Below are 22,412 nucleotides of genomic sequence, written 5' to 3' on the forward strand. Positions count from 1 at the left end.
ACAGCACAAGGTCATCTTGACCAACCTGTTAATCAAGGGTAACCAAAACCAAGTGATGTACAAGTTCCAAATGTGTATTTCTCTGACAACATGTGGACATATAAAAACTACACTGAGCTAATTATGTATAAGATATTAATGATTTTCTCCAGTGATTTAACTAATAAGCAGTAATGACAACATGGTTGATGATTATAAACATAATTAAATAACAGATCAAACTTGTTCTTTGATTATAATAACTTACATACAAACCTAAATTAACAAAGATTAGTTAGAAAATGAAATGGTGTTAAACACCAGAATGATACTATAACAACTGTAATATGGAAGTACAATTGTGAATGGTTCTGTATAAATGAGACAAGGCCACAAGCAAGGGTCAAAAAATCAAAATACATAAATTTTAATTCTATGCTCAACAGCCTTAAAATTGGTATGTGAGTGTGACTTTCGCATTCACCATATCACAATGGCCAAGATATTTAACTTTGAAGTTGGTAATAACGTCAGAACATTAATTTTCCGAAATAATTTAATTGCAATCAAAACAGCAAATATATATATATATATCTGATGTTGTAAGAAAAAGTTGTTTGAAGGCAAATATTCTGTTAACTACTACGGTATATATGAAATAATGGACCTGCGACATGTGTCTTGTTTAGGCAGAGCTGGTCACATTTTAGGTGAGTATTGTCATCACAGATATATTTTTTACGGGAAAGTGGATTTGAAGCCAACTTGTAATTTGGTGCATGGACCGCTTCCTATATTAATATATACACATTCGGCATTTCCATTTAGATTGAAATGGTTTCATATTCCCTGGAATGATCTACGGTCTTTAATTCTACAGTATGATACATAAAAGCGATCACAAAATTGCAACAAAAGGATCAAATTATTATCAGCAAAAATTAAATAAATTCTTGCTTATAGACTAAATTTTAAAAAAAAGACAGGAAATTTTCAATTTAAATTGAAATATTAACAAGCAGTTGCCATGCAAGAGATGGACAAAGAACAAGCCAAAAAAAAATGATTTTCTTACAATAAGGGGCCATAATCCTAGATATTACTGTCCAACCTGCGTCAATATCAAAAGGAACCGAGATCTTAAGTTTTAAGTTTCATCAAAATCGGAAAAAAATTGTGACCTCTAGAGGGTCTACAACCTTGCTTTAACATTATTCCCAAAATTCAAACTCAACTGTAATTCAAGTGGAACACTGATATATATAAATGTTTTTAAAATCAAATAAAAATTGGGACCTCTAGAGGATTCATTGGCTAAAAATGTGATTTTTGGTACAATCAGGGGCCATAATCCAGGAAGTTACAGTCTGACATGCGCGAATACCAAAAGGGACCGAGATCTTTCAGATATAAGCATATCTTTTAAGTTTCATAAATATTGTGATCGGTAGAGGGTCCAAAACACTATTTGGGTAAAGGGGAGTGACCATTTTGTCAAGCAGTTACCATTCGATTTTTACAAAATTCCAACTCAACCACACTTAAGGTGATATATTTGAACATTTTCTGAAATCAGATAAAACATGATTTTTCAGAGGCCATAATACACAACGCTACGGTCCTTTATCCACAAAATCGACAGAAACTGAGATCTTTGGGATATAACCATATATTTTAAGTTTAATCTAATCGGATAAAAATTGTGACCTGTAGAGGGTCCACTATCTTGGTATTACATACTTTTACGCTATTTGCGTACGAAAAGTGGCTATTTTGTCAGACCTGAGATTCAAACTCAACCGCCTATAGAACGGTTTTTAAAATCGAATACAAATTGTGAAGGTCCACAAGTTAAAAAAATTTTTTGTACAATCAGGGGCCATAATCCAGGAAGTTAATGTGCGTGAATATCGAAAGGAACCAAGATCTTTGGGATACAACCCTATATTTAAAGATTCGTCATAATCAGATCAAATTTAATTTGAAGAGTGTCCACAAACATAATGTGAATGGACATCCGGAACGGACAGGGCAACGACAATATATGAAAATGTGGGCATATAACAAAATGATTAAATGATTAAAGAAAAAACAATAGGCAGTATCATTCCTGGGATAAAAGTAGAAATATCTATGATAACTTTTTTATGGCATCTTCAATATCATCCATATGATCTTTCAATGCATTCCACTGTTCCATTGTTAAAGATATTCCTGAAATAAAACAAACACTACATCAAATAAAAATAGAAAGGACTAGTGGCTGATTGCGGCTTAAGACCGTAGTGCGTGTAAGAAAGGTTTATGACAGTGTCAAGAATATTATACACCTTGGCCCTTTGATGACTTTATTTATAGTCTTAATATACTTCAACACACCAAACAGCTGGAATTGGCATTATCATTACTCTCCCCATCATTTCTAAACTTCTTACTAAGTAAAGTCACTGCGCTGAAAGAGTACTCGTCTTTCGATCCGTCAGCCGATCAGTCAGTCGGTAGGAGAAACCAAGGTACACTTGAAAGAACCCTTAGCAGTTGGAATTAGATGAAGAGTAAGTGAAAAAGTCATCGTTCAGCAAAATTCTCTACTAGGCTTGTACACTTAACCATTGAAATGAATTAAATTAGTCAGATGCAAACACTGCAACAAACCTTTTTTTCCTGGTCTAAGATCACCATCTGCTTCATAATATTCTCTTATACCAACCATAATTTTACCACGAAACTCACTTACTGTAGCATATCTCATTCTAGATAACTGTAAATACATATATCATCATTATATCTCATTCTAGATAACTGTATGTAATATTATCATATCTCATTCTAGATAACTGTGTGTAATATTATTTTATCTTATTCTAGATAATTGTAAATATTTACAATATAATTTTATCTCATTCTAGATAACTGTATGTAACATTATATCTCATTCTAGGTAACTGTAAATACATGTATTTACAATATCATTCATTATATCTCATTCTAAATAACTGTATATAATATACTAAGCAGCAAAAGAAACGTCAGGTTGGTATGCTACTCTGAATAGACACATTGCATAAAACTTGCCAAATGTTTTATTGTATATTTGTGACCACATCTCCAACTTTACGTGAGCAATAAGGATCCTTCTCAAACAGAATTGAACCCAGGAAATGTTCTCAAAAACGCAACCTGACTTCTGAGATGGTAATGTGTTCTCCATGATTTTCATATAACTCATGCTGCACCTTCTGTTCACCGGGACCAGTCCTATTAAATGCACCCCCATACCTGGTTGAATCATTCACACTACAACGTCAGCAGCATGCCACTACTCACGACAGCTTTGAGGAACTAGGCGCTTGGAAGACTTGACGCTGGCCACACTGCCCAAGCTGTTGCCAATCACCTCCAGGTCAATGTTCGGACCATCTACGGGCTTCAACGCTTTCGGGCCACCAACACCACGAATGATCGACCCCGTACTGGTAGACCAAGCGTTACCACAAAAACAAGGCGTCAAGACCGCCATGCTGTGCGACAGCTTGTTTTTGTGCAGATGTCCTTCACACTTGCATCTGAGACAGGATGTCAGACAGTGGGAACACACGAAAGACCCATCAGTACTGATATAGTGCACCGACGTCTCACCAGAGAAAACATCCATTGACGTACACCTTTCCGTGGGCCGATCCTCACCCCTCGCCATCGACATGAACGTCTACAGTTTGCCCAACAACACCGGAACTGGTGACACAAGCATGGAGAACTATTCTGTTCACAGATAAGAGTCGGTATTGCGTATCAACTGCAGATGGCAGGACCAGAATATGGCGTCGACGTGGCCAGCATTAGTCCAAGCATAATGGTTTGGGGTGGAATTATCGTGCCCCAAAGCATCAACCAATCAGATTGCTTATCTCTGCTTACCGTAAGCAGACAATGTTTATCACCAAACTCCATCAAGGCTTTCATCTAATGAACGCCGACATCAAGTTTGAACATTCTACCTTAGTTAGGAGAAGAGTTATTGTGTTCCAAAGTCTCAGCCAATCAAATTGCTTAATGCTCTGCTTACCCTGAGCAGAAAATGCTCATTATCGAACTTGGTCATGGTATTGATGTAATAAAACTATACACCAAGTTTCCTCACTCTCACTTAATTATAACTAAAGTTATCGTGTCCCAAAGCATCAACCAATCAAATTGCTTATCTCTGCTTACCCTAAGCAGAAAATGCTCATCTTCGAACTCCATTAAGGCATTGACCTAATAAACACCTACACCAAGTTTGAACATTCTAGCTCAATTAGAAGGAGAGTTATTGTGTCCCAAAAAGTGTGACGGACAGACCCATTTTAATAGTCCCCTGCGGGGGACAATATATAAATACTAAAAATAAACTCACCTGAAACATATCATCTCCACCTGAATTAGATGCTCCTTTCTTTTCTGGTTTCTTTTCTTCCTTTTTTTCAGGTTTCCTTTCTTCCTTTTTTTCAGGTTTTTTCTCAACCTTCTGTTTCTTGGCTTTCCTTTTCTACAACAGGATTTTGAGGCCAGCATCAGAAAACACACAAACTCAATTTATTTAATTGAAAGAATGGCACAAACATATTGTTGATTAACATTTGTTTTTCAAGACTATGAGAACACAGCTATTCTGTCAATGTTGAGAAAAGCTTAGTAGGAACAATAATGCAAAAAAAACCAAAACAAGATTGACCATATTAGTGCCCATTCTGACAAAAGGTACATGTAAGATTGCAGATAATTTTTTGGGGTTCCATTTTACGACACAATAATACTCCTGTGCAGGAAAGGAATGGAATGGAATTTACAATCAAGTTATTTTGAGTCAAACATAAATGATGGTAATTTTTATTTCTATGGCATGGTTATGTGTGGAATGCAAAAGGGAGAATTTTGCCACGGACACCTGACGATTCTGACTACACTTTGAATTCAAACTGTCAACGGCAATGTTGGTGCCCACCAATGTGTACATGGGTAGACTTTATGTTTTGGTGTCATCTGAATAGATGCACACTTGTCAACGCCACAAGTGCCACACCTGACAAGTGACAACCTGGCCTGAAAAAGACTAACATGACATGTCTTGGACAAATTTGCCTGGAGAGTGGTAGTTCACCTAACCCAGAAATTCAAGTCATTAATTTAGCCCTTTGATGGGCGTTCTACTATCAAAAGATTTGCATTAAAACTATGGACCCACTGCTATTGTTCTTGCATTGCAACTGTAAAGTATAGATGCCCAATCTTACTAGAAAAATACTGGATTACCCAAAAAACACACATGGGATAAGCACTTGACAAAAATGTCAGAGCATCACTAACTGGCAACCTGACGGCTTGTCCGGCAGCTTATTGTATGCTAGCTTGACTCGGGGAGCGGTTGTTATTTCTTGATTGAATGGTTAAGTGATTTTGGAACATTGAAGGGTGTAAATGTATAACCGCAATATGTATGGTAAATGGACAGTAGCAAGTAATGACAAATACATTCTGAAAAATGCACCCTCCCTCAAGCAAGTTAGGTGATAACGATGGCTTCTAAAAACAGATTTTTTATAGCTTGGGGTATCTCCCTGCATATACAAATTTTTGAGAAGGATTTGAGGCAAATTTTTGATAAATTAATTAGTCTGAATATGTTTTTAGTTCAAATATATCATAAAATGACACAGTTTGTACGCAGGAAAGTATCTTTAATATACTAATCAAATTTCTCTCATTTACTGGTAAGTTCTGTGAAGATACAACCTTACTAAACTACATCCACATTAGAGAAAAGTTTTAAATACTATGTAGAATTATTTCTAGAATTTACTACATAATCATTAATAAATCAAACAAACAATAACAAATAATTAGTCTCCATGGTTTTCTGAGAATGCTTATATTGAAGAACATTTTTAAAATAAGTCAACAAATAAGTTCAATTTAAAGCACAATAATATAGCCCTTTTATTTTGTATGAACGGCAACAACGCAAGTAGTCAAGCAATTAAAAGTTTATCAATCAGATTAAAATATGTTAATTATTTGTTTATAGATGGCATTAATGTAAAGACTCTGATTAAAGACTTATATATTCATAGTTAACAGATAGAGAATCTCCTACCAGTTTTTTTTTATATCAAAAAATATCAACACAAGTTGATAAAGTAACAAAAGATAGGTTGCCAGGCAACGAAACATACGCCCACAGCAGCTAAATCGTCCGGGCAGTCAACAAGAGTTGTCACATATTTTTTAATTTTCGGTAATGAAACATTTATAATACACTAAAATCTGATTATAAATTTAAAGTCAATCGGATATTAACTTTGGCCTCTTGAGCGGCCACAAGATTTTTCAAAGTGATCAAGGGCCATAACTCTAGGAGTAAATTTCGTAAATCGCTGAAAATCAAAAGGCTTCTTCGTCTCATAAGCTTAAACACTGTGTATAAATTTAAAGTCAATCGGATATTAACTTTGACCTCTAGAGCGTCCACAAGATTTTTCAAAGTGATTAAGGGCCATAACTCTGGCAGTAATTATCCGAAATCGCTGAAAATCAATAGGCTTCTTCGTCTCATGACCTTAAACACTGCGTATAAATTTAAAGTCAATTGGATATTAACTTTGGCCTTTAGAGCGTCCACAAGATTTTTCAAAGTGATCAAGGGCAATAACTCTGGCAGTAATTATCAGGAATTGCTAAAAATCAATAGGCTTCTTCGTCTCATGACCTTAAATACTGTGTATGAATATAAAGCCAATCGGATATACAAAACTTTTAATATCATGGATTTGTTCAAGTCATAAAAATTCATTGAAAATCAATATACTTGTTCGTCTCAAGATCTTAAACTCTGTGTATCAATCTGAAGTCAATCGGATGATAACTTTGGCCTCTAGAGCGTCCACAAGATTTTTTGAAGTGATCAAGGGCCATAACTCTGGCAGTAATTATTGGAAATTGCTGAAAATCTATAGGCTTCTTCGTCTCATGAGCTTAAACACTGTGTATAAATTTAAAGTCAATCGGATATTAACTTTGGCCTCTAGAGTGTCCACAAGATTTTTCAAAGTGATCAAGGGCCATAACTCTGGCAGTAATAATTGGAAATTGCTAAAAATCAATAGGCTTCTTCGTCGCATGACCATAAACACTGTGTATGAATTTCAAGTCAATCGGATATTAACTTTGGCCTTTAGAGCGTCCACAAGATTTTTTGAAGTGATCAAGGGCCATAACTCTGGCAGTAATTATCGGAAATTGCTAAAAATCAATAGGCTTCTTCGTCTCATGACCTTAAACACTGTGTATAAATTTAAGATCATTCGGATATTAACTTTGGCCTCTAGAGCGTCCACAAGATTTTTTGAAGTAATCAAGGACCATAACTCTGGTAGTAATTATCGGAAATCGCTGAAAATCAATAGGATTCTTCGTCTCAAGACCTTAAACACTGTGTATAAATTTAAAGTGAATCGGATATTAACTTTACCCTCTAGAGCGTCCACAATTGCTTGTGGACTCGGGACGGCCGGACGGGGGCGACGACAATATACGACCACATTTCAATGTGGGCGTATAAAAACGAGGCTCTGCCGAGTTTTTTTTTACTTTATCAAAGAGTGTTGATATTTTTTGATATCAAAAAAGACGAGTTGGAGATCTTATTTATCACCCAATCCCTTCTTAAATACACAAATAGATAAATATCTATTGTTTGCTGTAGATTTCACTTTTACTGAACATTACGGCGTAGTGATACATCATTTTTTGACAGCAATTCAACCATTGCATAGTCCTTTATATTGGCCCAGTGTTTCCATCAAGGTCAACTGAATAACAATAGTTCATTTTAATAAAATAATAAGAAATGAACTGTTCTTTGAAAATAAAAAAAAGTAGTTCCTTTTCAACTGACCAATCAAATTTATGTAAAGCGATATCTCCTAAGGAGATATCGCAGTAGATTATGAAATATATCACACAAGCGATATTATTGGGTGATAAAACAAAATATCCTTAAAACATTACATTTATAGTTTTTGATATTGGTCAATCCAATTGCAGTAGGCTAATTAACCAGGCACAGATAGCACTGATATTCAAATCTATATACAAGATTTATATAATGAATGTTTAATTCAAGTTATATAGAAAAATCAGTCAATCAAAAACACAGTTATTGCATTTCAAATTATACCAATCACATTGCAGTAAGCGTAATCATTGTATTTCAAAGAATCTACTAAAGACATTTCAGCAGGCTAAGCATTGATGTTTTAACCAAGGTGAGTGATAATGATTGCATAGTTTACGTTTGATCTAAATCCATTCACTAGGTGTTAAGTTACTGAGTTTCAAACAATCAACCAATCAGATAGCAGTAGACCCATCAAATATGCGATTGATCTTTGAACTTGAAAAATCCATTCAGTAGATGTCTATAAAATATCAACCAATCAGACTGCAGAAGGCTTTTTAAATATGTGTGAATGGTATTTATGTTCAAACTTAGGTGAGCGACTGTCATAATGAATAAATATTTCTAAAAAAATCATTCAAAGTTTCAAAGAATCAACCAGATTAGTTAGGTATGGATATTATTGATATTCAAACTTATGCGAGCGACTATAGATATATTGAATATTTAAAGTTTTATCAAAATCCATTCATTACAAATAAAGTTACTGTGTTTCAATGCATGTGTCTGGATAGAAGGATGAAAGAACACAAATATCCAATTCGATAGCCCCCGACTTTTAAACACATTATGCAAAAGCTAAATCTGCCTATTGCAGGTCTTTCTTTAAGCTTGAAATGTTATCTAAATTATTAATTAGACATTAATTAACTTATCCACACCATAAACAACTCTCGATGTCATTGCTAGCCTGCAATATTTACTGGATTAGGATCCGATTTGCTGCTCAACTTTCATTCATGATTAAATCGTGAAATGGATAATCGAGAATATGTTTTTCATCGCACCAACTTTAGTAATGATGATCGGGGCTAGGCCGAAAATGCAATCACTAAATTCTTGGTTCAAAGTGGATCAATTTTGACTGAAACTTTCCATGAATTTCCTTTACATTATCTAGTTTTTAACTATACTATTCAAAAAAAGTAGGGGATATTTGATTTTGGGGGCATAATACTAAAATATGCAAATGACTACGAAAAAAGTCACTATAGAACCTAACAGAAGAAACATTTCCAGTTACATGTGACGCCCAAACGCACCAATAGCTACTGCATGGAATGCAGGTGATGCTTGGGATCATCATGGGGGTCCAACCCAAGATTTGCACGACTCTGACTTTGAATGTTACAGTCATTGTGGCATTGAATTCCAGGGTGGAAACATCAGTTTAATTGTTTTAGTGACCAGAAAACAAATTTTGATATGCGTCGGCTTACCCAAAATGAAAGGTTACGTGCCCTTGGCATGCTACAGATCGGCACAACACAGGCGGTTGTGGCGCGGACGATGAATGTTTCTCAGTCTGTCATAAGCAGGCTATGGTCCAGATACCGTGATACACAATCTGTACAGGACAGACCACGCTCAGGTCGACCAAGGGCGACAACTCAAGCCCATGATCGATTTATCCGTACCTTGGCCTTGAGAAATCGTGTCATCACAGCAAATCAGATCAAACAGACACTGGTGTGAGAGTGAGTGGCCAGACGATTCGGAATCGACTGCATAGGGGTCACCTTCGCGCCCGACGTCCTCGCGTGATCCCTTGTTTGAGAGATCATCACATTCAGGCAAGACGTCGTTGGTGTAGGGATCGTCAACACTGGGATAATCGACGCTGGAGCAATGTGATGTTTTCAGATGAGTCAAGGTTCACTGTGGATTTTTTGGACAGACGTAGGAGGGTGTGGCGTCGTCGAAACGAGCGCTTCCAAGACGTTAACGTCATCAGACATGATCGATTTGGGGGTGGTTCTGTTATGGTGTGGGGAAGCATCACTGTTGCTGGAAGAACGGCTTTACATGTTGTTGCAGGGCGTGTTACAGGCCAGCACTACCGGGACAACATCTTGGCAGTCCATGTTGTGCCGTTCGCACGACGTCATGGCCGCCGTTTCATCTTCCAGGATGACAACGCAAGATGTCACAGGGCCAGGATCGTTACAGGTTACCTCCAACAACAGAACATCACCACATTACCTTGGCCAGCACTGAGTCCCGACCTCTCCCCCATCGAGCATGTCTGGGACATGCTTGGACAGAGGTTACGTCAACGTCAACAGCGTCCTGCCAATGTCCAAGAACTTGCTGCTGCGTTGCAACAGGAATGGGACAATCTGGACCAAAATGACCTTAGACGTCTCATTAGGAATATGCCACGTCGGATCAATGCTTGTTTGGCAAACAGAGGAGGATTTACCCGTTACTGACTTGGTTGTGATGCTGTGGTAACTTTGCTGTTTGACCCCGGGTATCATTTTACCCTTATAATGGTCAGTCTGTGCCTTACTTAGTCTAACGATCATTTGGAATAAATCGATGAATGTGAACTTCATTTCATTTTGTCATTTGTTTCTTCGTCAGTTTCATTAGGTGACTTTAATAACACTTAAAAATCAAATATCCCCTACTTTTTTTGAATAGTATATTATAGTGAGAACTGCCAGCCCTTTATCTAACCTGTCATAATGTATCTTTAAGCTTTAAGTCTTGAAATTTTCAACTAATTGTTTTAATCACTTCTAAAAGTCTAATATAATGCATTAACCTATCTTTAACATTGAATATTTCACTTAACCCTACAATACGCAAGTTACCAGCGGTACAGGAGTCTAGAATGCCTAACTTTTGAAAAGATTTCACACAAGTCTTCAGACTGTCCATTGCGCAGCTTTCATTATAGATCAATTTGTGGTCTGATACCAGTGACTTGGAGAAACTATTTAATCGTAACATGAAATCCTCTTCTGCTGTTTCGGTTTTGAGATATAAGTTTATATAGGTAGCTGTAGTAAGATATGATTCTAATGTTGGCGCTATTATTGACAGGAGAAACCTCAATCTGTCACGAATGTGCTTTCTGTTAATGTTGACTTTATATTTTTCTTCTTGTACACCCATAGCATCCTCATCATCATAGTCATCTTCCCATGATAGAGAATCTGACAGTGATTTACTCCACTGCTTTTCATGATAATCATACTGTTTGTTTTCATACTGCTCATCTTGGTATAATATTTCTCTCATTTTAAAGGACTCGATCACCTCAGATAATTCCTTCTTCAGGTTTTTACAAGGTGGTACAAATATGAATTCTTGTTGTAACAGTCTACAAATTTCTTCCGATGTAAATATTATTTCTTCTTTCGTTGTTTCCTCACTTTCCTGGGCTTCAGAACATGCAAAATTACTTTTAGTAAGATACATAACTGCTACAGTTACCACACTCTCTAATAGATAGACATATAATACTGCATTACCATAATACATCAATTCAAATACATAGGGTAATTTCAAATTAGGTTTAAGGCACAAGTCTTCCTCATCTGCAGGATTAGGTTCCACTAGAATTAACTTGGTTCCTAGTAAGGATAAGGCACTATGAACGACATCTCTCATATCTCCGCAGAATCCAATGTCTCTGCCAACTTGTCGGATTTCTCTTACTAACTGTTCAAGACTATTAGTTATCTCGGATATTCTTGTACCAGAACGATGTTTTGTCAAAAGTAGAAAACATACAAGATTGGTAGACATTAAACTTGTAGATGTGATAGCTGTGTGTAAGACGTGTTCTGCTAGATATTGAACGATTAGTCTATCTTCATCTGTGGTAGAACATGGTGCTTGTCGTAAACACGGATAGGATGCCACTTTAACAGGTGCAATTTCGGGTGAGGAATCCACTAAAACCAGCACATTTTCATCTACTTTATTTGTTACTTGATGGCGGGCTATAAATTCTTTCATAGAAAACGGCTGGCAAAAATCAACTCTCACACTACCATAGTCGCCAATCAAAACATTAAATATTCCTTTCATGGCACGCCAAAAGTTTTCAGTTATTTTTGGTAAACCCATTTGTTCTCGGTAGAAATTACCATCAATAATTTTGTCATAGCTGATACTAACAGGAACTATGTAAGCATCTGGTATCAGACCTTTGGAACATGATTCAGTAATAATAGACAGTAGACCACCCTTTGGTAAATTGGTTTTTCCTGATCTAGAGCGCCCACCTTCGATAAAGAATTCCATACCCTCATTATGTTTCAACAATTCCTCCAGATAGGTGTGTAGTAGCGTTCTATACACTATATCCTTCTCACCAGACTTTTTATCTAATCTTCGTCTGATAAAAAATCCTCCAAGGCCACGCATTAAACTATTAAAGAAAGGAATGTCTAAATTATCCCCGGCTGCCACGAATGGGGCACGGAGTTCATAATGACACAGTATAAAAGTTATAAGGATATAGTCAAGATGACTTCGATGTAATGGTAGGTATATCATGGGTATTTTTTTCTCTGTAGCACTACGTATCATGCTCATCTGTCCTCTGTGAACCAGAATATTGTTTAGGAATGTGGATAAAAAACTGAGGAGGAACCAGCCAGTAAAGTTGATGAGCGATGAAGATATACAAGCTTTCATTCTTTGTAGCGTTTTCTTGGCAGTAAGCACGATGGATTTTTGAATCTCTTGAATATCTTTACCACCAACTTTATAGCTTTGGGAATACCAAGCAATGGATGTTTTTTGTATAGCCTCTAATAATCTATTATTAACAAACACTGACATAGATATATCTGGATACTGATGATAAGCCCGCTTTTGTAAACAGTAAGCTGTGACAGGAAATCTTTTTTGAAGCCATCCCGCATTTCTAAGATACGGTTTGACATTCAGTATGTTACAAACTCCATTTTCTTTCACCAAATCGGGTAGTAATTCTTTTTTACTTATTGGTAAACAATCACAACACAAACCAGTAACAGGTCGTATTATTCGGATATCTTTGGCTGTTACAAAGGGTGTGGTTTTAAAAGATGTTATGGCAGCTACATTCAGTGAGGGTAGGGCTTCAAATTTATTTCTATCTCTTGTTCTGGTTGTCTGCCGGCCAGGAGGTGGAGTAGGTAATGGTGTATGAATACCTCGAGTCATGATTTAGTTTTTATTTTATTCACAGATTTTCTTCTTCTTCAATCAGTATGTTACACAGCCTGGAAGTACATTGACAACACGACCGTATGAGTTACACTTTATTGATAATATAAAGAAGTACATACACAAAACACTCTTGTTTACAGCAGTTATATAAATACAGTGCTCACTGTGCTCTGAAATCCTACTCAATTGATAAACTACCATATTAAACTACCATATTAACCAAAGTCAATTAATTATTTAAATTAAATTCTTAAGACTCACAAATGCCAGACAACCCCCATATATCTTATCTCAATTGCTAAGTATGTGGAAGAAATAGCAAATAAATGGCCTAATACCCATTGTTGATCTCCTTGTCCCGGTAATTTTTCCTTAATTTAAAGCAATATTGCTACTTTAGGAAAACTGGGTGGTTTTTTTTTGTTTTCTTTTTTAGTAATTTTTATAAAAGTATAAAAAAACATTCATAAAGAAGGATTGGCTTGTATGAAAAAGACAGCAAAGTTATTATACAGATAGTGGAGTAAAATCAATTGAAACCAATGTAAAATTAAACCAGACGTCCGGACAAACAGGGACGACAACAATATACGTCCACATGAAAATGTGGGCGTATAATAATGGCAATACTATTTATAAGTTAGCATTCATCGATTTGAATAATATATCGATCAAAATGTTTTCTAACAAAAGCTACCATTGATGGATTTTCATAACTATTAACACTTTAACACACAATCAGCAATATTATAAACACTGGCTTTATCTATGGACAAAATATTTAGACTAAATACAGATTGCCATTATAACATTAATAACAAAACAATTCAGAAGATCCTATGCCTTCAAATAGACAATTATAATTTTTCCCAAATCAAACAGTGTCACATAATAAAAAAAAAACCCAGTGGTTGCCAGGCAAGATACGCCCACATTTTGCAAGAGATGGATAGAGAATAAGCTAAAAACAAAAGCGATTTATGTACAATCAGGGGCCATAATCCAGAAAGTTATGGTCTGAAATGCACAAATATCGAAAGCGACTGAGATCTTTGGGATATAAAGATATATTTTAAGTTTCATCAAAATCGGATCTTCATATTACATACTTTTAGACACTTTGCGTACAAAGAGCAGCCATATTGTCGGGAAGTTTGTTTCGATTTTCCCCCATCATTATGGTGGAATAGTGATATATTTAAACAGTTTTTAAAATCAGATAAAAAATTGTGACCTCTGGAGAATCCACAAACTAAAAAAGCATGATTTTTCAGACAATCAGGGGCCATTATCCAGGAAGTTACGGTTTAATATGCACAAATAGCGAAAGAAACCAAGATCTTTGGGACATAAACATATATTTTAAGTTTCATCAAAATCAGATAACAATTGTGATTTCTAGAGGGTCCACCACCTTGGTATGACATACTTTTAAACTATTTGCATACGAGGAACCGCCATTTTGTCAGGCAGTTTGGGTCCGATTTTGACAAAATTGGAACTCAACCGTCATTAGGGTGTAACGGTGATAAATTTAAACGTTTTTTAAAACTAGATAAAGATAGGTTGCCAGGCAACGAAACATACGCCCACAGCAGCTAAATCGTCCGGGCAGTCAACAAGAGTTGTCGCATATTCTTACTTTTTTCGGTAATGAAACATTTATAATACACTAAAATCTGATTAAGGGCAACAACTCATGAAGTTATTATCAGAAAACCATTAGAATTTTTTTGGTTTTTATAAAGTTCTGCCCCATGCTAACGTTTTGTATACAAAACTTTTAATATCATGGATTTGTTCAAGTCATAAAAATTCATTGAAAATCAATATACTTGTTCGTCTCAAGATCTTAAACTCTGTGTATCAATCTGAAGTCAATCGGATGATAACTTTAGCCTTTAGAGCGGAAATCATTGAAAATCAAGGGCCATAACTCTGGCAGTAATTATCAGAAATCGCTGAAAACCAATAGGCTTCTTTGTCTCATGACCTTAAACACTGTGTATAAATTTAAAGTCAATCGAATATTAACTTTAGCATCTAGAGCGTCCACAAGATTTTCAAAGTGATCAAGGGCCATAACTCTGGCAGTAATTATCGGAAATCGCTGAAAATTAATAGGCTTCTTCGTCTCATGACCTTAAACACTGTGTATAAATTTAAAGTCAATCGGATATTAACTTTGGCCTCTAGAGCGTCCACAACATTTTTTGAAGTGATCAAGGGCCATAACTCTGGCAGTAATTATCGGAAATCGCTGAAAACCAATAGGCTTCTTTGTCTCATGACCTTAAACACTGTATATAAATTTAAAGTCAATCAGATATTAACTTTAGCCTCTAGAGCGTCCACAAGCCGGACGGACGGACGGACGGGGTGACGACAATATACGACCACATTTCAATGTGGGCGTATAAAAATTGTGATATATTTAAACGTTTTTTAAAATTAATTACAAAGTGAGACTTTTTGTGGGTCCATATTTTTACACCATTTGCGTATGTGGGGTGGCCATTTTTTTCGGCTGTTTTGTTCTGATTTTCATGAAATTCGAACTCAACCATCATCAGAGTGTAACGGTGATATATTCGCACAGTTTTTTAAATCGGATAAAAATTGTGACCTCTAGAGGGACCACAACCTAAAAACGTGATTTTTCGTCAAGGGCCATAATTCTGGAAGTTACAATCTGATATGCATAAAATCGGATCAAAATTGGGAGCTCTAGTGGGTCCTTGATACACCATATGTTTACACTATTTGGGTATCAGGGGTGGCCATTTTGTGCAGCAGTTTTGGTCCGATTTTCACGAAATTCGAATTCAACTAACATTACAGTGTAACGGTGATATATTCAAACAGTTTTCTAAATCGGATAATAATTGTGACCTCTATAGGGATCACAAGCTAAAACGCGATTATTCGTACAATCAGGGGCGATAATTCAGGAAGTTACGATCCGATATGCACAAATATCAAAAGTAACCAAGATCTTTGGGTTATAAACATGTATTTAAAGTTTCGTTAAAATCATATGAAAATTGTGACCTCTAGAGTATCCACAAGCTAAAAACGTGATTTTTAGTACAATCAGGGGCCATAATCCATGAAGTTATGGTCCAATACCGAAAGGAACCGTGATCTTTGGGAGATAGACCTATATTTCAAGATTCGTCAAAATTGGATAAAAATTGTAACCTGTAGAGTGTCCACAAACATATTGTGGATGGACAGACAGAGCGACGACAATATACGTCCACATGAAAATGTGGGCGTATAAAAATTATAAACCTAGGCATGTAAAAATTATTAATCTAAGAATTATCAACTAAGTATACATTTTGAGAGGTACCCGTTTCTACCTATTATAAGCCTTTATCAGATGGAAGCAAAGTACACTAATACCAGGTACTGTAACCTATCATGTGAATTATTTGGTTTTGTTTACATATTATTATTTTCCGTTACTGTTTTCTATTCATTTGAATTTTAGGACAATACTGGGTTTCAAAGAAACATAAAAGAATTCCTCAATTCATGATTTACAACGTATGAGGATCTACTGAAAAATAAAAGCATACTAACCTCAGTATCATCATCTGAAGCCGAGTCATCAGAAGATGAAATAAATTCTTTAGATTTTGGCATCTTACAAAATATTTATTAACTTAGATATGTTAGGTCCACACCTGAAAATATTTGAAAGAAAAAAAAAGCAGAATCACTACACTATTCACATTAACTGACACACGACTTTCACATAACTGCAAATATTATCAATTATATTAATCATCAAGCACTCAATCAAGCAGTGTTTTTCACTGAGACAGTCAGTTCATAGGTTCAATGCATAGATACATAATCATATTACATACATACATGTCAGCCAACCACATGGTAACTATATGCAAGTCTTCCATTTTGTATTTGTTAGAAATGTCTTAACTATGCAACTGCTTATATTAATTGACGGTTTCAATTTAAAAGCAATGATTTGCAACCATGTCATTATATGCTTTTTTGTAGTTAGGTATGAGGGATATGAGTTTTTGCTCTGTCAATGCTGTGTTGTGATTCACTAAGGCTCAGCAAGATAGAACTATATAGTATTATCATTCCTAATTTTGAGACATAGAGGGTCCATAGATGAGATACCTTAACTAGCAGGTAGTGAGCTCACAGAGTGAGAAATAGATAACCAGCTCCTTATTTAAAAGAAACCAAAACTAGGGGCTTTACTGGGGTGCACACAACCCTACCATTTTCAATTTGTCCAATGATTCACTTGTAGATATGCCAGGTTGTTTCACTAGACAAGTAGCTAAGATGAGCAAAAAATTGGCAACATTGACTATGTTTTATTATGTGGGCAACCAGTCGCTTTACGTCCGCTTCAACTCGTAAATAAAAAGTCATATATAAACTTAGAATTTCCTATCTTATGTTATCAATAATTTAACACAGGGTTCCCGCGGCTTCGTCAAACATTTTTTCAAGGATATTCAAGGATAAATATACATGTACATGTACGTCAAATTCAAGGATTTTCAAGGACATTTTTTAGCCTAAAGTTACAATTTTTCATCTTAAAAATAACCAAAACATTACCAACTATCGTTATAATCTCATATTTAAAAGGAATTGAAGACATTTGAAACAAAATTAAGGATCTCAACTGAAATTCAAGGATATTTTCCTATTTCCGCGAAATTCAAGGATATTCAAGACCTTGAAAATGAAATTTTAAATTTAAGGATATTCAAGGATTTTCAAGGACTGCGGGAACCCTGATCAATAATTTAACAAGGAGTGTATTGTCAATTTGATAGAATTCTTTTGATCAAATGATAACTGCTTCAATAACATCTATAAGTGCCTACTGGGTGGGTTTATAATACTTATTATCACACACATCACCCCGTAATTGTAAATACCTTGTACATATATGTGAAATCTATATTATCATTTTATATATCATATTAAAGATTATCATGTGTAATATTTCAAAAGAAAATTACCCCCTCAAATACCGGTAATTAAAACAAAATATATCAAAAGGTAAAGACTTAAAAGTTAAAAACTTTTCAGTGATTTTACTAGAATGTACAAGACGGTATAAAAATTCAGGAATACAGGCAATTATGTGCATGAACGCTCAAACTCAAATGCCAAGCCCAGAATTATAGCTTATTCTTAAACAGCAGATTGCCAAGGTAAATGCCGATGCACTTTACATTTGCCTCTGCAAAATTAATAGCCAAGGCTATTGAATCATTGAATAGGTATATAACGTTATTATTTTTTTTTTATAAATACCAAAAATTATTATCAACAAATCATACCACACATCGGTTTAATTATCAGCAGACAGTTCCGTGTCTTTCTATTTCTCTTTGAATATTATTTCCGTTGTGCAAAAACTGTTCACAATTTTGAGTCTCGGTAACACAATTAATTTCTGAAAATCCTGGCTTTGTTTTGAAATTCACAGGGCAATGTATCCATACGATTGTACTCTCAGTTATTAACTATATATTAATCACAAGTACAACTCCATTTTGAAATCCACAGAGAATGGAATTTTCTGATGGCATTTCATAGATTGCGATCATGCCTCAGCCAATCAATGCTTTGAATTCTATTACCGTAAAAGGTACCATGCCATATGAGTTATTGTATGCTACACAGATGCAGTGAAAATGATTAAATTTAGCGCGAAACTTGCACGAGTTTTTTTCACGTTATGCATTATAAACACACAAGACCCAATAAATACACGCAATCTGTGATGCCTCTTTTGACAAGTGATTTTTTGTTTTAAATACATTTTTAAAAAGACAATAAACGATGTTTAGACATCCCGAACTGTTCTTTTCAAGAATGTTTCGATTTCAGTATTTGTCGATTAAACAAAAAAACCAGCGGCTGCCAGGCAGGATACGCCCACATTTTCGAGAGATGGATAGAGAACAAGCTAAAAAGAAAGTGTTTTTTCCTACAATCAGGGGCCATAATTCAGGAAGTTACGGTCCGATATGCACGAATATCATCAGGAAACGAGATCTTTGGGTTATAAACTTACATTTCAAGTTTCAACAAAATCTGATAAAAATTGTGACCTCTATAGGGTCCACAAGGTAAAAACGTGATTTTTCGTACAAACAGGGGCCATAATCCATGAAGTTTCGATTCGATACATGCAAATATCTAAAGCAGCCGAGATCTTTTGGAGATAAACCTATATTTCAAGTTTCGTCAAAATTGGATAAGTATTGTGACCTGTAGAGTGTCCACAAACAGAGAGAGAGAGAGAGAAATGGGGTTTAACGTCCACTCGACACAAACTAGGTCATTTTGGGACTAACATATGGTTTAATTTTATTTACATAATTCACTTGCGCGTAGGGGTCTTTAGCAGTGGGAGGAAACTGGAGGACCCGGAGAAAACCCACGAGGTTGGACAGGCGACCCTACTCCTTGCCACGTACAACCGGGGATTCGAAACCACGCCAGTCGCCTCAATGACAGACTTTATGATACAGCGCGCGCACGCTAACCATTCAGCCATCCAACCCCCCTTGTCCACAAACAAATTGTGGACGGACGGACAGGGGCGACAACATAATACGTCCACATGAAAATGTGGGCGTATAAAAAGTAACTTAATCAGGAATATTATTGACACGAAAAGTCGGAACGTGAATTAAATATGGAAATTATTGAGAAGTGGTGGCCTTTTTTCATAGTTTTTGTGGTAATCATAAAACTTTGAAAATGGACTAATAACCACAGAACATTGGGGATTATACCCCACGTTATGAAATATGATCAACTAAAATTATGAAATAAAGTGTGATTGTTTATAAATGTTAGCCACAAAGTTGTCTATAATTGACAGGGATGTTGTGCCTAATATAATAATATAATATACAGGGTATTTACAATTATGGGGTGATGATGATGTGAAAGGCAATATTTACGAGTATTCGTGTAATCGGTGATATATTCATTGTGAATAAAATTTAGTAGACTAACAATCAATTCTTTCCAAATTAATGTTATTGTCTTCAGTTGCTATTCTTATTGCCCAATCTCAAATGATCGGAAAATTTGCGGGTTGTTGTGATTGCAACAACGTGATTGTCAAAATTTGTCAATCATTACCCCCCTTCAACATATTAAGATGGTTTAGCTCATTATGTGACATGTACAATGTTGTGATCAACACAGTCGAAAATACAAGCAAAAACATTGATTTTTCAAGAGAGAACTTTTTTTTTCGTTGGGATATTTAATTGTGCAATGGATTTTGTTCAACCGGAGGTATTTTTCTGTGTCAGAAGTTTGTGGGATATCAATCTTTCAATTTAGAACTTTTTTTATTCATTGGGATATTTAGCTGTGCAATGGATTTTATTTAACAGGAGTTGATTTCAAACACAGGTAAGTTTATAATAACCAAAGTGAAGTAGTTTGTTCATAATCGAAGAAATCCGGTTTAAAATTTAAGATGGTTCAGACATAGTTCGCTGACTTCCCTCTGAACATAGTTCTCGTGGTAGCACATCGTTTCGGTTGCGCATCATTTCGGACTTAACACAGACAACCTTTCGGACTCAGTTTGATGACGGTTCAGACTTACCTGACGACTTTTGGGACTCAATCTGGCGACGTTTCGGACTCGGATGAATAATTAAAAGACTGTTGAAAATTTGTGTGATATATTTTGTGTCATGTCTTTTACATGAGTCGGAATAATCGAATCAACACCCAGTCGCCATTATCGCTGATTGACTATTCACGTTTTTCCTCGTCCACTAAAGAATTGTAAGGTTTCTTTGAGCATACATGTACTACAATAATATAGGGATTATCGGTTAATCAGCTTTAATTATCCCACTTTGATCGTTGCCATTTCTAATAATTTCCAAAAAGAGTTTTCTTTGTATGCAATAATTTATCGATTGGTACTGCTATCTACGACAAGCTTGTCGAGGAATGCATGTGAACGTGTAGCTTACACATTATCGTTAAAAAGTTCTAGGAGCTTGTAAAAACAGTGCATGTCGAGTAAATATTTACTTTTGATTTTTGTGTAGGTCACTTTCAAATAAATTCTACAGCATATTATTCTTTTTTAAAAAAATAAATTACTTTTACGGGAAACGATGATAAAGAACCATAAGTGCAACTTATGTTTATCGTTTGGTAGTCTTTTAATAACCACGTGTTTCATGTTAATATTTTCTTTTGTGTTTTGAATTGGCCTATTTCTAATAAATTCATCAGCTACTTTTTATATAGGCTACATATTACAGATATAAAGAAATAGAACATTCTTTTAATAAACATTCAACATTGAAAATTTTGCAGTTTCTTGAGAGATCTATACGGTGCGTGATCCCCCGATTCCATGTGCTGTACTTGATTGCGAGCGGTAAATTTTAGCTGCATGTTATTTTTTATAAAATCGCTTTTGGTTTATTACCGGGTATATATTGATTTGAAAGTTGTGTTCAACCTTTCCTTTCCACTTATTCACGAGTCCGAAACGTCACCTACCTGAGTCCAAAATGTCACCTGCCAGAGTCCGAAACGTCAAGGCCATATTTCTTTTGAGTCCAAAATGACACGGGACAGAAATGACATGTATTCGGTCTCATTACACTCGCCCTGTACATTCAGGAACCGTCCTATTGAATCCTTGTTGAAAAACATTTGATTCCCACTGGCCCAGCCAATTTTACCGTTTAGCAGTAAAAAGTTGCCCAGTAAAATTGACTGGGAGTGGAAAGTTCTTCCACAAGGATTCAATAGGACGGTTTTTGAACATACAGGCCGAGTGTAATAACATGAGACCTACGTAAACGTTCAGCGCTGAACCTAATAAACTAATTAGTTCAGACACGGACTACTGAGACAGCTAACTAGCCAAAGCCAATGCATCTCAGACAACGATATGACAAATAAACATTTAATCGTAAAATAACAGGGTATGCAGCATCTCGTAATTATAGCTGAATATTACGACATTCATTTGATGTAACTATTTAATACCCAGTAATTTTCAAAACTTCTAAGTTCTATCAGTCTCCTTATTCTTTAACTTTACCAAACATGCCTTCGAAGAAATGTTAAGCGCCCCCTAATGAAGCATCCAGAGTTACACACCTTAGCGCTCTCGAAAGTCAATCGCAACATCGAGTGCAAACGGACGGCTTTGCGTTAGCTATTGTGAAAATTGAAATATCGAAAAGAA

At 35.6% G+C, this 22,412-nt stretch overlaps 1 protein-coding gene across 1 annotated transcript; it reads right to left on the reverse strand.

Annotated features, from left to right (window-relative positions):
• Positions 1-5,675: 5,675 nt before the first annotated feature.
• Positions 5,676-22,326, reverse strand: LOC126818910 (glycerol-3-phosphate acyltransferase 1, mitochondrial). The gene is made up of 3 exons (XM_050546564.1): positions 22,211-22,326; positions 16,739-16,842; positions 5,676-13,203 (listed from the first exon to the last, which is right to left on the reverse strand). Exon 3 carries the CDS (start codon positions 13,142-13,144, stop codon positions 10,697-10,699), a length of 2,448 nt encoding a protein of 815 aa, XP_050402521.1. The 5' UTR covers positions 13,145-13,203; positions 16,739-16,842; positions 22,211-22,326; the 3' UTR covers positions 5,676-10,696.
• Positions 22,327-22,412: the final 86 nt, after the last annotated feature.

This window comes from Patella vulgata, chromosome 4, assembly GCF_932274485.2.
Source record: "Patella vulgata chromosome 4, xgPatVulg1.2, whole genome shotgun sequence".
NCBI classification, from domain to species: domain Eukaryota; kingdom Metazoa; phylum Mollusca; class Gastropoda; family Patellidae; genus Patella; species Patella vulgata.